This window comes from Ailuropoda melanoleuca, chromosome 4 (assembly GCF_002007445.2).
Source record: "Ailuropoda melanoleuca isolate Jingjing chromosome 4, ASM200744v2, whole genome shotgun sequence".
Classification (NCBI taxonomy): domain Eukaryota; kingdom Metazoa; phylum Chordata; class Mammalia; order Carnivora; family Ursidae; genus Ailuropoda; species Ailuropoda melanoleuca.
Window position 1 is genome coordinate 24,691,433 of NC_048221.1, and position 14,987 is coordinate 24,706,419.

The 14,987-nt window shown below is 38.1% G+C and overlaps 1 protein-coding gene across 2 annotated transcripts in view; it reads left to right on the forward strand.

Annotated features, from left to right (window-relative positions):
- The first annotated feature begins 64 nt into the window (after window positions 1-64).
- The window catches only part of APPL1 (adaptor protein, phosphotyrosine interacting with PH domain and leucine zipper 1), a 34,539-nt gene continuing 19,616 nt past the window's right edge, over window positions 65-14,987 (forward strand). Inside the window, exons 1-7 of one of the 2 annotated variants that reach the window (XM_034658500.1) lie at window positions 65-258; window positions 6,072-6,170; window positions 7,645-7,704; window positions 8,503-8,574; window positions 10,981-11,068; window positions 12,512-12,553; window positions 13,554-13,612. In XM_034658500.1, coding sequence (XP_034514391.1) covers window positions 205-258; window positions 6,072-6,170; window positions 7,645-7,704; window positions 8,503-8,574; window positions 10,981-11,068; window positions 12,512-12,553; window positions 13,554-13,612 — 474 coding nt within the window. In that variant the 5' untranslated portion in view covers window positions 65-204. Of the gene's footprint in view, window positions 259-363; window positions 574-6,071; window positions 6,171-7,644; window positions 7,705-8,502; window positions 8,575-10,980; window positions 11,069-12,511; window positions 12,554-13,553; window positions 13,613-14,987 lie in introns of those variants that run through there. The other variant, XM_034658501.1, reaches the window with a different exon arrangement.

Here is a 14,987-nt window from a genome sequence, read left to right on the forward strand (position 1 = left end):
TGGGCGCGCCGGGAGGCGGGGCAGAGAGGCCGAAGGGGCGGGATTTCCCGCGCGGCCGCTCGGCGCCTGGAGAGAGCGGCGCGGGCGGCGACGGCGGCCGCGCCTGTAAGAGAGGGCGGGTCGGGGTCAGCTGCTACAGGCGGGCGGGCGCGGGGAGCTGTGGGCGGCTGCCGTGTCTCCTGCCGCCGCCCTCTCTCCGCCACGATGCCGGGAATCGACAAGCTGCCCATCGAGGAGACACTGGAGGACAGCCCGCAGGTGAGGCGCGGGCGACGGTGCGAGGCGAGGGAAAAAGCAGGGCGGGCCGACCCCAGGCCTGGCTCCGCGGCCGCCGCAGGTGCCCGCCCCGGCCCAGGTGGGAGCCGTAGCCCAGTGTCCCCGCCCGTCGCGGGCCGCGCCCCGAGCCGCCACGGCCCGGCCGCCAGCCCGAGGCCCGCGTGGGCCTGCACGGCTGGGCCGAGAGGCACGCGCGGGGTTTGGGACGTCGGCGGGCGGCGACCGAACCTCCGCTGCCTTCGCTCGTGGGCCCGGCGGTCACGTACGTTCGCGGGGCTCCCTTATATTTGACGAAAGGTGAGTTTTTATCGCCGTCATGTAAGGTCATAAATTCCGGTCCTGGGGTTTCCTCCCCGAAGGTCTCCTCGGAGGAAATGCTGAAGGAGAAAAAACCCCGTAGACTTAACTCCATGATTTCTGAGCAAGCTAGGGAAGGAAATGGGTAGTTTTTCTTCGGGAGATGCTGGAAGGCTGCTGATTTGTCCGCGTGGAGAGTCACCGGCGAAGCTCGTCGTGTGCCTCCGAGCCTCCCCGAGGACTGTGTCCAGTGTCGTGGCCGCGACTTTATTCGCTGTCACTCGAGCTGTGCACGGCTTGTGATGCAAGGCGCCTTCGCGGCTCCAGGACTGCTGTGCGGGATGATGCAGACTTGGCCCTAATAAACTCATAAAAATAAAAGCCCCGTGTTTCGTGCTTTGGGGGGGGGATAATGCTAGTGTGGTTGCTCTAGCCTCAGTCAGTCTAGGGAAACAACAGTTTGTTACGTGTTCAATATTGAAGCATTAAATGAACTATATTAAAAACATGTTGATAAGCGCTGTAACTTACCTTGAGAAAAATAATCCCTAAGCCTGTCTTTTACACGACACTTTAAGCGACTTAAGACGATGTTGCTGGTTGGCTACCTCGGAAATGGTGTTCATTCAGAACTACAATTGCACACATTTCATGTGTGCCTAAATAGCTTAATATGGCCCTAAAAGATGAGGAAGAAGGGGCTCGATGCCCCTGGCCTATGTGACGTCTGCCATGACTTTGTGCCAATTTTAATTGCCCAGTGGAAGTCAGGCTCCGATTGTGGAATTGATTTTTTTCCCCATGTGGCAAGTAATCTTCACAAGCCAGTTGTTTGCTGTAATGTTCTCTTATCAGCCTAAACTGACACAGAGAGAAACCCACATCTTGGTTTATCTTGACTGCCAGGATAGCTAGTTCAAATTCTTTTTTTTTTTTTTTTTAAGATTTATTTATTTATTTATTTGACAGAGAGAGAGAGAGACAGTGAGAGAGGGAACACGAGCAGGGGGAGTGGGAGAGGAAGAAGCAGGCTCCCAGCGGAGAGGGATCCCAGGACCCTGGGATCGCGCCCTGAGCCGAAGGCAGACACTTAATGAATGAGCCACCCAGATGCCCCAAGCGCCCCAGCTAGTTCAAAATTCTTCATGATTTCTGTAGTACAAAGTTAGAAGCTATATTTGTTTCAGATGTTTTGTAAAAATTTTGTGGTATGTGTTGGTCAGGTGCACTTTGTCATCTTACTATTATATAAGACTCAGTAGGTTGCCTTACCTTTTCTTACCTGGCCTGGTTTTATAGCCCATAAAGATTATACACAGTCCAGAATGGGTAGCACGGTGCCCTCGCCATGACTTGTGAGGAGGATATGATCTGACTCATCAGACTAATTTCTTGATCTTTTCACACAATTAGTTTACAACTTGAGCATTCATTTGTTTTTTTACAAGTACATGTCATATTAGTATCAGTTTTACAGTAATTTTTTTAAGATTTTATTTATTTATTTGACAGAGACAGGGAGAGAGGGAGCACAAGCAGTGGGAGAGGGAGAGGCAGGCTCCCCACTGAGCGGGGAGCCTGATGCAGGGCTGGATCCCAGCACCCTGGGATCATGACCTGAGCTGAAGGCAGATGCTTAACGACTGAGCCACCCAGGCACCCCAGTTTTATAGTTATTTTTAATGAAAATAGCCACCTTGATAGTCTTTCAGTTTCTATAGTAATTTGAACTAGGTAATATTTACTTGGAAAAATTAGTTGGGACAAATGAGATTTTAAAAGGGAAGATGCTTGGAAGTAATACTTAGGGAGAATTTGTTGTAGGATGGAAAGCCTGGGATTCTGGGATTCAGGATGGAGTTTTAGTCTTCACTGCCACTTCACTTGCTTTAGGGAAAATCACTCAACTTCTCTGAATCTCAGCTGTTATAGTGAATGTTTTTATTTTTGTACCTGATTATAAAAATCATAGTTATGCGCTTCAGAAAAATAGGAAGGTACAGAAACAGTTACCTATCCTGCACCCAGCAGCAAACCCTGTTTTTCCTTGTTTTCTCTTATATATTTTAACATATTTGAAGTTATATTGTGCATAATAATTTTTATTCGGCTTTAACTTAACATTGTAGTGTAAGTATGTTCACATATTAAATTCTGAGTAAAAAAATTTGAAAGCTGCATTTCCTTAAGTGACCTAACAGTTGTCTTACTGTTGGACTTTGAGAGTTTTTCACAAGTTTTGTTTTTATATATAGCACTGAGGTTAATGCTTTGGGGCATAAATTTTTGTTCTCATTTGGACTATTTATCTAGGATAGAGTCCAAGAAGTCGAATAACAAAGGGTATGAAAACTTTTAAAGGTCCTGATATAGATAAGTTTTTATTTAGGTCATTTGATCCTAATCAAAAGTGTCCTGTCAGTTGCTATGTAAAAAAGTTAGGGCCTGGAGTGATGGAAGACTATCCTAAATTGCAGTTTTGATTTTTAGTAAGTATTAAAATAGAGGGCTATTTGCAAGTTCAAATCTAGTTGATTGGACATAAATATCTTTAATTATCTCCCATTCTGCAAAAGATCTTATTTATTGGGGCGCCTGGGTGGCACAGCGGTTAAAGCGTCTGCCTTTGGCTCAGGGCGTGATCCCGGCGTTATGGGATCGAGCCCCACGTCAGGCTCCTCTGCTATGAGCCTGCTTCTTCCTCTCCCATTCCCCCTGCTTGTGTTCCCTCTCTCGCTGGCTGTCTCTATCTCTGTTGAATAAATAAATAAAATCTTTAAAAAAAAAAAAAAGATCTTATTTATTGAGACAGGAAATCTTTAAGGCTACACTAGATGTCTTGTCCATACTTATATATTGTTTTGAAAATCTGGAGCAAAATGAAACTTGCTGGTTAATAAGAACAGATATATGATCTTTTAAATAATTGATTTTATGTGTAGATAAATATCAGTGATTCATCAATGCTAGAATTGTGAAGATAAAACTCTAATCCCAACTGGAGACTTCTTTCTTTGATATAATAAGGAATACTCACAGATTGTGAGACATATTTTCCCCCCACATCTTAACATGTCTGATATCGAGATAGATGCCCCCTATACAGTTGATGATTTATTTGTAATTGGTTGCAAATGTGCACACGTGGTTTTCTCCTAGTGGCATTACTGGTCAAGTGCAGCCTTTCAGCATTCAACAACTCAGTTTAACAACCACTTGACAGACCATCAGTCCTCTTTGTTGTCTGAAGATATTCCTTTGACTCCTGGGATGAAGCCAAGTGCCACCATCAAAATTTGCTGAATGGGTATCAGTGGTTTGGAAGAAAATACTGGAGACAGAAGTGGAACACTTCTAGGAAATATTTGTCACCCCCCATGGCACAGAGTAATGTTGGATGAGAAAACATGGATATTGATGATTCTTATGTCCAAAAGTGACTCACAAGAATTGAACTCTGAAGAAATGTTAGGGTTATATTAAATTTATGCTGTTTGTGTTTTCCTTTTGTGTTCATAGGAGCTGTATACAAAATTCTGTCTAGAGGTTCATTTCCACAAATATAAAGTCAAAATTGCAAGACATTAATTAGAAAACCTCAAATCATAGCTTAATTGTTGGCACTGTTTTGTTTTAGTAGTATTTAAAAATGGTGCAGTGGGTGCCTGGGTGGCTCAGTCAGTTAAGCATCTAATGAAGCATCTGACTCTTGGTTTTGGCTCAGGTCATGATCTTACGGGTTGTGGGATCCAGTTCTCTATCAGGCTTAGCGGGGAAGTCGCTTGAAGAGTCTCTCCCTCTGCCCCTCCTCCCACTCGTGCACACTCTCTCAAATCTTTTTTTTTTTTTTAAGATTTATTTATTTATTTATTTATGTGACAGAGAGAGAGCCAGCGAGAGAGGGAACACAGCAGGGGGAGTGGGAGAGGAAGAAGCAGGCTCCCAGCGGAGAGGGATCCCAGGACCCTGGGATCACGCCCTGAGCCGAAGGCAGGCACTTAACGACTGAGCCACCCAGGCGCCCCTCAAATAAATCTTTTAAAAAAAATGGTGCAGTTTACAGTGGATGCCATTATATTTCAATGAAATGTTACCATATTGATGTACTTTTACAAGTTGCTAACTAGATATTATTAGTTTTAAATAGGGAACCCTTTTTAACACTGGGGCTAAGGAGATCTTTTTAATTTAAATCTACATAAATATGTAATTCCTTGAATTAGAATAGTAATTTTGGGGAAACAAAAAATGAAATGGCAGATTTTTTCTTAAAAATGGCACTAGTCAAACAAGGTTTCTTGATTTTTTTTCTTTTTTTACATCTTAAAATAGGGGGCCACAGAGCTAAAGAATGAAAAGATTCTGTCAGATCTAAATCTCTGGCACATGGGGAAATAGAGGACTGACAGCATGGATTTCATATACAGACATAATGGTTTTGTGCACCCCCCCCCTTTTTTAAACCATGTTGACTTAGCTTCCTTTTCTGAAAATAGGAAGCTAAGGAATAAGTTTTTTTTTTTTTTTAACTGCCTTCTAGGAATGAACTATTTGTAGAATAAAAATATAAGGTCATCTTTTAGATTTTAAACTGCAGTTATTTCAATAGTTGTTGGTATTTTAATTCTTTCTTTGCCTTTGTGGTATGAAAAGGTGAGTATGTTTGCCTTGATATGCTGAGTTTCCTTATCTCTGATCCTTTTTATTGACAGTCTTAACATTTACTTACAGATTTTCCCCTTAAAATAAAGGGGGAAATGCTTATTGTGTTAAAAAAAAAAAAGTGCCTAACAATATAGTTAAGTATAAAGAAGAAGAAAAAAAAGAACCTCAAAATCTGTAGTCATAAAATCCAAGTTAGTGTTTACTAGGCCATGGTGGGGATGGGTACTATGTTATTTTGGGGATACTATGGTATTTTGGGGTGGGGAGGGGTTTGGCACTACCAGAAGAGACCATGGAAAAAGAGAAAGAATATTGAGTTATCCTGAAATAAGTCCTTTAAAATATTTATACATGGAATACTGTTAATTTAGGCTTGGACACTTTTGTTGATTTGTTCTTAATTACAGACTTTTTAATTCATAAAAGTGTATCTTTGTTGTTCCTTTTAAAGTTTATGAGATGCGGGTGCCTGGGTGGCTCAGTCAGTTAAGCGTCCAACTCTTGATTTTGGGTTAGGTCATGATCTCAGGGTTGTGGGATGGAGCTGCGCCGGGCGTGGAGCCTCCTTGAGATTCTCTCTCTCCCTCTGCCCCCCCCCCATAAAAAAAATAAATTTTGTGTGATGTAGTTGGAAAATCCCTCCATTTTAGTGAAGTGAAATTGAGAACAAAGAACCCCAAAGTCTTGGCATTACTATCAAAAGAGAGAAAATAGGTTAAAACTCAGAATTATTAGAGCTCCAATATCCTAAGATTTTTCCTTCCTTTAGAAAATAATTTTCTATTTGATTTATATAATGGTTAATGTAAACTTACTGCTTTTATTTTATACAGACAAGGTCTTTACTGGGTGTATTTGAAGAAGATGCTACAGCTATTTCCAACTATATGAACCAGTTGTATCAAGCTATGCATCGGATTTATGACGCACAGGTAAAAACCTAAAGGCTGACTGCTTTTTTTGAAATGACTCTTGAAGCCCGTGAGGACAGATATGGCTAGTATCTGCCTTGTTTACTGGTGCCTAGCCCTGTGCTGGGCTCATAGTCATATTTGTTGAGTGGATGCATGAACTTTTAAGTATTTCGTATGAGAGCTCACATTCCAATTACTAGTGTGTAGTTTGTAGCTCTACAATAGAGAAAGATTGAAGCATTTTCCCCTTTCTACCCAAACACAGTAAGAGCTTTCTTACTGAAACTGATTGTGATCTTTGCCTAAGATTTGACTGAAAACCCCATATTGTCACCAGTGTTTTCCCTAATTGTGCTTTTAATCTTATGGAACACTTCACCCTTTTTGAGTAAAGGATTTGGAAGTAGTTTGTTTAGTGACACACAGATAATAAAAATTAGATGTAACTCTGGGTACTGGGAAGTGAATTTAAGAAGAAGATGACTAGATTTTTTTGTTGTTGAGCAGGCTTAAGATTTGAGGCTCTGTTTATGTAACTTAATTATAAGCCTTAACAGCAACTTGGGTTCTGTGATAAGCTTTCTTTGGGATTAATTAGGTATACAATTTTTTCCCTTCTCATTTTATCTCCTTTCTGGGCTAACATTTTCATTATGTACTAAAAAGTTGCTGTGAGGGGCCCCCTGGGTGGCTTAGTCAGTTAAGGGTCCAGCTCTTGATTTTGGCTCAGGTTTTGATCTCAGAGTCGTGAGGTCAAGCCCCTGCATCAGGCTCTGTCCTCAGCTTAGAGTCTGCTCGGGATTCTTTCTCTTCCTCTGCTCTTCCCCCAGTTCATGTGCATGTATACTTTCTCTCTCCGTAAATAAGTAAAATCTTTAAAAAAATGAATTAAAAAGTTGCTGTGATAGTTTTTAATTTTTTTTCCTTGTAATTGGTCTCTCAAGATTTGATTCCTGACCACAGAGATTATTATGTAAAAGAAATGTTACATTTGTCATTATATTCATCACTGAAAAAAAAAAAAACTTGAAAATATTTCCTTCATATGGTTATGTTGCTGTGTTATATGACCAGACTAACCATATTTTGGTTGTATGTTATTAAATAAATGCATTGGTATAGTTTCAGTATCTAAAGAGAGGAATAATTTGTCATTAATGTAGAATCTCTTAAGATTTTGCTAAGTTTATGTACAGTTTACTTCTAGCTTTAAAGCTTTATCAATATTTAATGCTGAGTTTTTATTAGCTAAAAAAAAAGTACACCTAGAACACTGCTGAATTCCTTGATGGTATCTATTTCATGGTTTGAGTTTCCCTTTAAAGTGTTTTAATGGTAGTTCCCTTTCCAGTGATTTAATCAGGGGTTTAGAGAACATGTTGTATAGTATTTATGTTAAGTGAAAAACAAAAGTGGCATAGGTATCTTCAACTAAAACTTTGTCTTAATCAGTAATATTGTGTTAATTTGAATGCTGATTTTCCCCCCACAGAATGAATTAAGTGCAGCAACACACCTGACTTCAAAACTTTTAAAGGAATATGAAAAACAGGTATTGTACATGAAAATTTTAAATGCATAACTTAAAATATGCAGTGATACAGTATCTGTATAAATAGAATTTCTCATCAAGAATCCTAAGCTTTTTTGAATTCATAGAAAGTAATTTTGATAGGCTGTTGAAATTCCATTATAGTTAATTTTAATTAAAATTAGGTAGAAGTTAATTGACTAATCTTCTTTTTACAAATGAAGACACTGAGGCTTACTCATTATGTAGCTGGTAATTGGAGGAATTGGAGCTAAACAAGTCTTTGAACTCTTAGTATGGTGTGCGTTCATATGTACTACATTAATTAGTTGCTTAACAAACATTTTAAGTAGTGTTTATAACTATACGAATTACACTCTTATTAAGTGACATTTTTAGAGCTTATTCAAAATTTTGAAAGTTTTTTTAAAGTTTCAGTCAACCCTTAAACAACATCATGGGTTTGAACTGCATGGGTCCACTTATTCATGGATTTTTTGGATACAGTACAGTAAATTTATTTTTTCTTATGATTTTCTTAACTTTTTTCTCTAAAAGATTATGAAAATACAGTACATAATACGTGTAATATATAAAATATGTATTAATCAACTGTTTACATTACTGATAAGGCTCCCGTCAACAGTAGTCTATTAGTAGTTAAATTTGGGGAAGTTAAAAGTTATATGTGGGGGTCAGCACTTCTAACTCCGATGTGTTCTGAGGGTCAGCTGTTTTTTACAATGTAAATTATAACATCTTTCACAGAAGACATATAGCACTGGACCTTTACCTCATCTCTGTTTTCTTATTTTTCAGCGTTTTCCATTGGGGGGTGATGATGAAGTTATGAGCTCTACTTTGCAACAGTTTTCAAAAGTTATAGATGAGGTAAGTGCTTATTTTGCTTGAGTAAGTGGTCTTATAATTAAGTTATTCAAGTTGTTTAGCTTTTATTGGGAAATTGTATTATTATGATTATATGAGCAAATCTCTATAATAAAAGGTTACTATTTTAAAGAAGGACCTTAATTTTTATATTAGTTAGTGTCTGTCTCATATCTCAGTGGCTGTCTTATAAAAATAGTACTTTGATTAAAACAAATTGTTTTTGGGGATAAACATAGAGATCTGCTCTCTCTCCTCCCAGTCCATGTCATTCAGCCTGTCACCATTTTATTTGATGTAGGCAGGGAGGGAAGAGTTAAACTATGAGATATAGCTAAGTTTCAGGTCTTTTTTTAATGATTTGTTCTGATGACTGGTTAGAGAAATTAAGGGCTGATATTGGCTGTCTGGGATGGAAGGATTAATAAACTGAATGGTGAAATGTTGCTAGGAGGAAGAAGGGTGGTGAAGCTGTTTGGGGAGTCCATTACTGTTCTCAGCTAGTGCAATGAAAGCTCTTTCTTTCACATGAACCATTAGATAGTTGTCTTTTCTAGTCCCCTAACTGAAAAAGTAATTTTTTGAAATATTTTAATAACTCACAGTAGCAAAATATTGTCACAATATTTGTATTTGTATTATAGAAAATGGAATATTTTTATTGTACTAAAATATACATAACATAAAATGTCTCCCTGGTTACATTTATACACTCACAATGTTGTGCAACCATCACCAGTGATGTTCCAGAACATTTTCATCATCATCCCAAAGGAAATCCTATGCCCATTAAGCAGTCACTCCCCACGTCCCCTCCCTTCAGCTCCTGGCAACCACAAATCTACTTTCTATCTATATGGATTTGCCTGTTGGATATTTCATATAAATGGACTTACACAATTTGTGGATTTTTGTGTCCGTCTTCTTTAGCATAATGTTTTCAAGGTTTATCTGTGTTGCAGCGTGTATTAGAATTTCATTCTTTTTTTGGGTAAATGAAATTCCATTGTATGAGTATACCACTTTTTATTTATCTATTGATAGTTGATGGGCATTTGAGTTGTTTTCTACCTTTTGGCTGGTGGGAATAGTGCTACAGTGAGGATTTGTGTACAAGTTTTTGTTTTATTTATTATTTTTTTTCTTGAACACCAATACTCAGTTCTTTTGGGTATATAATCAGGAGTGGGATTGCTGGGTCATATGGTAATTTTATGTTTAGCTTTTTGAGCCAGACTGTTTTCCACAGGTCCTGCACACTTTTACATTCCCACCAGTAATGTAGGGTTCCAGTTTCTCCACATCTTCACCAACACTTACTATTTTCATTTATATTTTTATTACAACCATTTAAGCAGGTATGAAGTGGCATATCATCGTAGTTTTTATGTGCGTTTTCCTGGTGACTAATGACGTTGAGCACCTTTTTCTATGCTTAATTGGCCATTTGTTATATCTTTGAAGAAATGTCTATGACAGTACCCCCTCCCCATCCATGGGGGATACATTCGACCCCTCAGTAGTTGCCTGAAACCATGGATAGTACTGAACCTGTATATATTATGTGTTTCCCTATATATACATACATCCAATAAAGATTATTTTACAAATTAAGCACAGAAAGATTAACAAAATGAGAGAATAACTACTAATAAAATAAAATTATAACATTATACCATAATGAAAGTTCTGTGAATGTGGTGTGTGTGTGTCTCTGTCTCTCAAAATATCTTACTGTGCTGTACTCACCCTTCTTGTGATGATGCGAGATGATAAAATGCCTGCATGCTGAGATGCGGTGAGGTGAACGCCGGAGGCTCTGTGATGGAGTGTTAGGCTCCTATTGGCCTTCTGACACTATGTCCGAAGGAGCAGCATCTGCCTCCGGACTGCAGTTGACCGTGGGTAACTGAAACTGCTGATGGCGGCACTCTGGGTTGGGGGGGTGGGGTGTACTTTTTTCAGTACTTTGCCCATTTTTCATTTGGGTGGTTTATCTTTTATTACTGAGTTTAAGACTTACTTATTCTAGATACAAGTTCTTTATCATATATGTGATTGGCAAATATTTTCTCCCTTTCTGCAGGTTGTGTTTTTACTTTCTTGGTACATCCTTTGCACAGAGGTTTTAATTTTGATGAAGTCCAGTTTATATTTTCTTTTGTTGCTTGTGCTTTTGGTGTCATATGTAAGAAACCATTGCCAAATCCTAGGTTATCCGCTGTTTTTTAAGAGTTTTAAATGGATTTTTTTTTACTATATATTTTATAGTATATCACATAATTTTGAGTGTTCTCTTATGTAAAATGTATCAATTACTGTTTATTAGATTTTGTTTAATTTACATAACACTGGCTAAATGTCTCTGTATAGTTATTTATTCAGCCTTTTTGGTGTTCCTTTTACTAGCTTAGCTCTTGTCATGCAGTACTTTCAACTCAGCTTGCTGATGCCATGATGTTTCCCATTACCCAGTTTAAAGAAAGAGATCTAAAAGGTAATGAAGTCAAGTTTATGTTTACTTCCATTAGCCATCAGATCAATAGTTGTAAAGTGCATTTTGCTGTATACCTTAGCCATTTCTGACTACAGCTTGTACCACTTTAATGTGTCACTAGATATTTATAGGAGCATCTGCTAGATGTTAAACTAGATACAGAAGAATACTGATGTGAATACAGTGTTACTTCTCTCGAGAAAGCCTAGAGAAGGAGGTGGGTAAAATAGTAATTAGGATATTCTGTTATAATTAGGGAATGAGCAAGGTACTATGAGGGCTCAGAGGAGGGTGTCAGAAAGGCATCACCAAGGATGTGACATGAACATTGAACAGTGAAGAGGCATTTGCCAGGAGAATAGTCATTGTTCTATTAGAGGGACTAGAAAGCACAAAGGTATGGGTTATAGAAATACACATCTTGTTTTGTGGTTGATGAGAAACTCCATGTGGCTGCAGTGTTGGATGTGTTGGGGTGTGACAGACAAATCTGGAAGTAAATTATGCTAAAGATGTTGGTCTTGAGTTTATAAGCAAAGAGAAGTCAATGGAGGCCTTGAAGAAGAGACCCAATTCTTTTGGTTTTGGAGGTTGGGATAGAGTGGATTTGATGTCCAGGAAAGCGGATTAGGAAGTTGTGCGAGCCCAGTGAGCTGTGGCCGAGGCCTGACCTGTGACAGTGGCACAGGTGTGTTTAGGGACTACAGTGGTGGGAGGTAGGGGTACTGGCACATCTGGCAACCCATGACTTAGTAGTTTGTGGTGGATTTTTTTTTCCCAAAAGGGAATTAGGATTATTAGGTGATAAAATGAAAGTTTTATAGAATTGGCTCTGCTTTCTCATAATTTATAGTCTCAGTCATATGGACTTATTTACTGAATACGTAGAGAGAATAAAAACATTGAACTAATGTGTCAGTGGATGGTATTCAAATCATGCATGGAATAAAGACAAATGTATTTTAGAAATGGAGTTAATATTTATGGTGTTAATCCTCAAGAATGGTCATTTCCAAGGTCAAGAAACAAGTTCCCTTTTTTCCTTTTCTCTGTCTGGATGTCATATCTTACTAATTATTCTTTTTTCTCAAATTCAGCATTTGAACTTAACTAGAGTCAGTATCAAAAAATGAATTAATGAGTTGGATCCTGGTACTAAGTCAGAATATTTGCATATCTTAGAATTTGCAGTGATTTTAAAATTTGTTTTGTGTCATATTACTAATTTGTGGCAGGTAGATCTGGTGTTGTGACTGTTACTAAGAATAGTCAATGTTCCATAGACTAGCTGAAACACAGAATAACTTTTTCACTTTGAATGTTGAAGTATGAAATATTATTTGGAATTTAAGTTATAGCTTAAATGGTAGTTATTGTTTTCTAAACAAAATTTTAGATATTTCATAAATATGCTAACTTGAAATTATTCTTGAACTTTTCCAGAAATACTGACATTAAAGGAAGTGTTTCAGATTGCTAGTAATGGTAAGTTCTTAATACTTTACACAGTTATTTCTCACAGTGATTCTTTATCAACACAAATCTGTGGCCATATTCTATGTAATAATTGAAAAAAAATGAACCTAATTAAAAGTGTAAGTGAAGATTATGTGAATCAGTGCTATTTTTAAGTTGCACTATTTGTGCTAAAGAAAGATTTAAAAGGAAACTAAATCAAATCTTGTGGTTTGTTATCTTAATAATACCAGAGAAGTTGGTATAATATTTTCCCTTCCTTGTTTTCCTGTATATTCTAAATTTTTCTTTAATGAGTATTTGCTATTTTTGTACTAAAAAATACTTTTAAGGGTTCCTGGGTGGCTCAGTGAGTTAAGCATCTGCTTTCAGCTCAGGTCACGATCCCAGAGTCCTGGGATCGAGTCCCGCATTGGGCTCCCTGCTCAGTGGGGAGCCTGCTTCTCCCTCTGTCTCTGCAGCTCCCCCTGCTTGTGCTGTCTTACTCTTTCTGGCAAATTAATAATAAAATAAAGTCTTTTAAAAATGAAATAAAATACTTTTTTTTTAAAGATTTTTTTAATTTCTTTATTCGACAGAGATAGAGACAGCCAGCGAGAGAGGGGACACAAGAAGGGGGAGTGGGAAAGGAAGAAGCAGGCTCATAGAGGAAGAGCCTGATGTGGGGCTCAATCCTATAACGCTGGGATCACGCCCTGAGCCGAAGGCAGATGCTTAACCGCTGTGCCACCCAGGTGCCCCGTGAAATAAAATACTTTTAAAAACTTATAATGGAATACAGTCTCCTTAAATTTTTTTTTTTTTTAACCAATTTAATAAGTAGAAAGGTACTTCATGGGAAATTTGTGGGAACATTTGGGTGGAGAAATATATGTTAAAGAATTTTTATTTTGAGAATTCTTGCTTTAGCATGTTTGTTGGAAGATGCTCATGTGAAGACTATGTAAAGCATTTATGAGTTTGGTTAAATACTGTTGTATTATTGTTAATAGCTACTTCTGTTTTCCAGATCATGATGCTGCAATTAATAGATATAGCAGGTTGTCAAAAAAAAGAGAAAATGACAAGGTATGATACATACTTACTCCTTTAGTATCACAATTAACAATTGTTACATTAAATTTTTTTTCACTAGCCTTTTCCTGTTTAAAAACGGTAGCCTGCAGTTACTTTGTATGTTTTGCTACATTGCCCTTAGTTTTTTCTTTCCTTCTGGTTGTTTCAAAGCCTTTCTTACAATTATCAATTAATAATTGTCTTTTTGAATAAAATATTTTTCTGCTGACAAAATTTGGTAATAGAACTATTCCAAAAGTGTAATTGATGCCCAGTAGATAACATTTGCCTCCTTTTGTTTTGTGTTTTGATAACCTTGTGTATGTTCTGTTTTTATTTGACGATGTATTCAGAAGTGTCTTCTGAGATAAAGTGGTTAAAAAGTTGAATGCTTACATACATAATTGAATGAAATTCTGTTGAGGACCTCCTCATTTACGGGGAATATATATATAGTTTTTGATACTTCTTCAGGGAGTGAAATCCAGAAATATTTCACTGTATTTCAGGAGAAATGCATTTGAGTAAAGAACAAAGACAAGTCCATCTAGATGTTCCTTAAGCTCATTTCTTTCTCAGTGCCTAATCTAAGGTTTGATAATGAGACCTCCACTAGATGTTTACGAGTGAGGTGGTTTGTGTTGGTGTCTGCAGCCTTGGCCACAGCCGCTGGTAGGGGCACAGTGATCACTTGGGGGCATCCACGACTGGGTACAATTTGCTGTGCAATAGCTACCGTGACACAGTAAAGAGAAGTTTCTCACAAAGTTCAGTACAAAGAGCTTTCCATTTCTAATTTTAGTTCACAGATTTCTCGATGGTACAAATACTTATAAAATAGATACGTTTTGAGATCTATACTGCTTTGTTACTTTGCCTTAGAGAAAAAGAGTCTAACTATGAATTTTGTTGTATTTTACGTTGTTTCTGGCTGTTCCAGGTTTGTTGTTGTTATTCCAGGTAGTTTAAAAAGCATTCTTTTACCAATTTTGTTTTATTTGAAAAAATTTTGAGCATCTGCTATATGTTGGGTACCATGGGGTAAGAATAGGCTCCACTCCTAGCCTCAGGGAGTGAATAATACACACTTATTCGAAGGCTTCCTGTGTGAAGGCATACAGTTGGAGTAGATGCCAGGGTACAAGGATGGAGAGTATACATGAATTAACACTGAGTTACCTTTGTGAATTGGGAACGGCTATACCTTTAGGAGTTGCTATTTGCATTAAAGATGAGTGAATGTCACTGGTTTGGGATTGGGGAGAGGGCATTCCTGGAAGAAAAACTGTCTTTGCAGAAGCACATGTTAGACTCTGGAGAATGTAAAGCTTAAGAGCACTGGCTGTGGAGTCAGACTGCTGGAGGACAAATCTCAGCTTTGCCACTT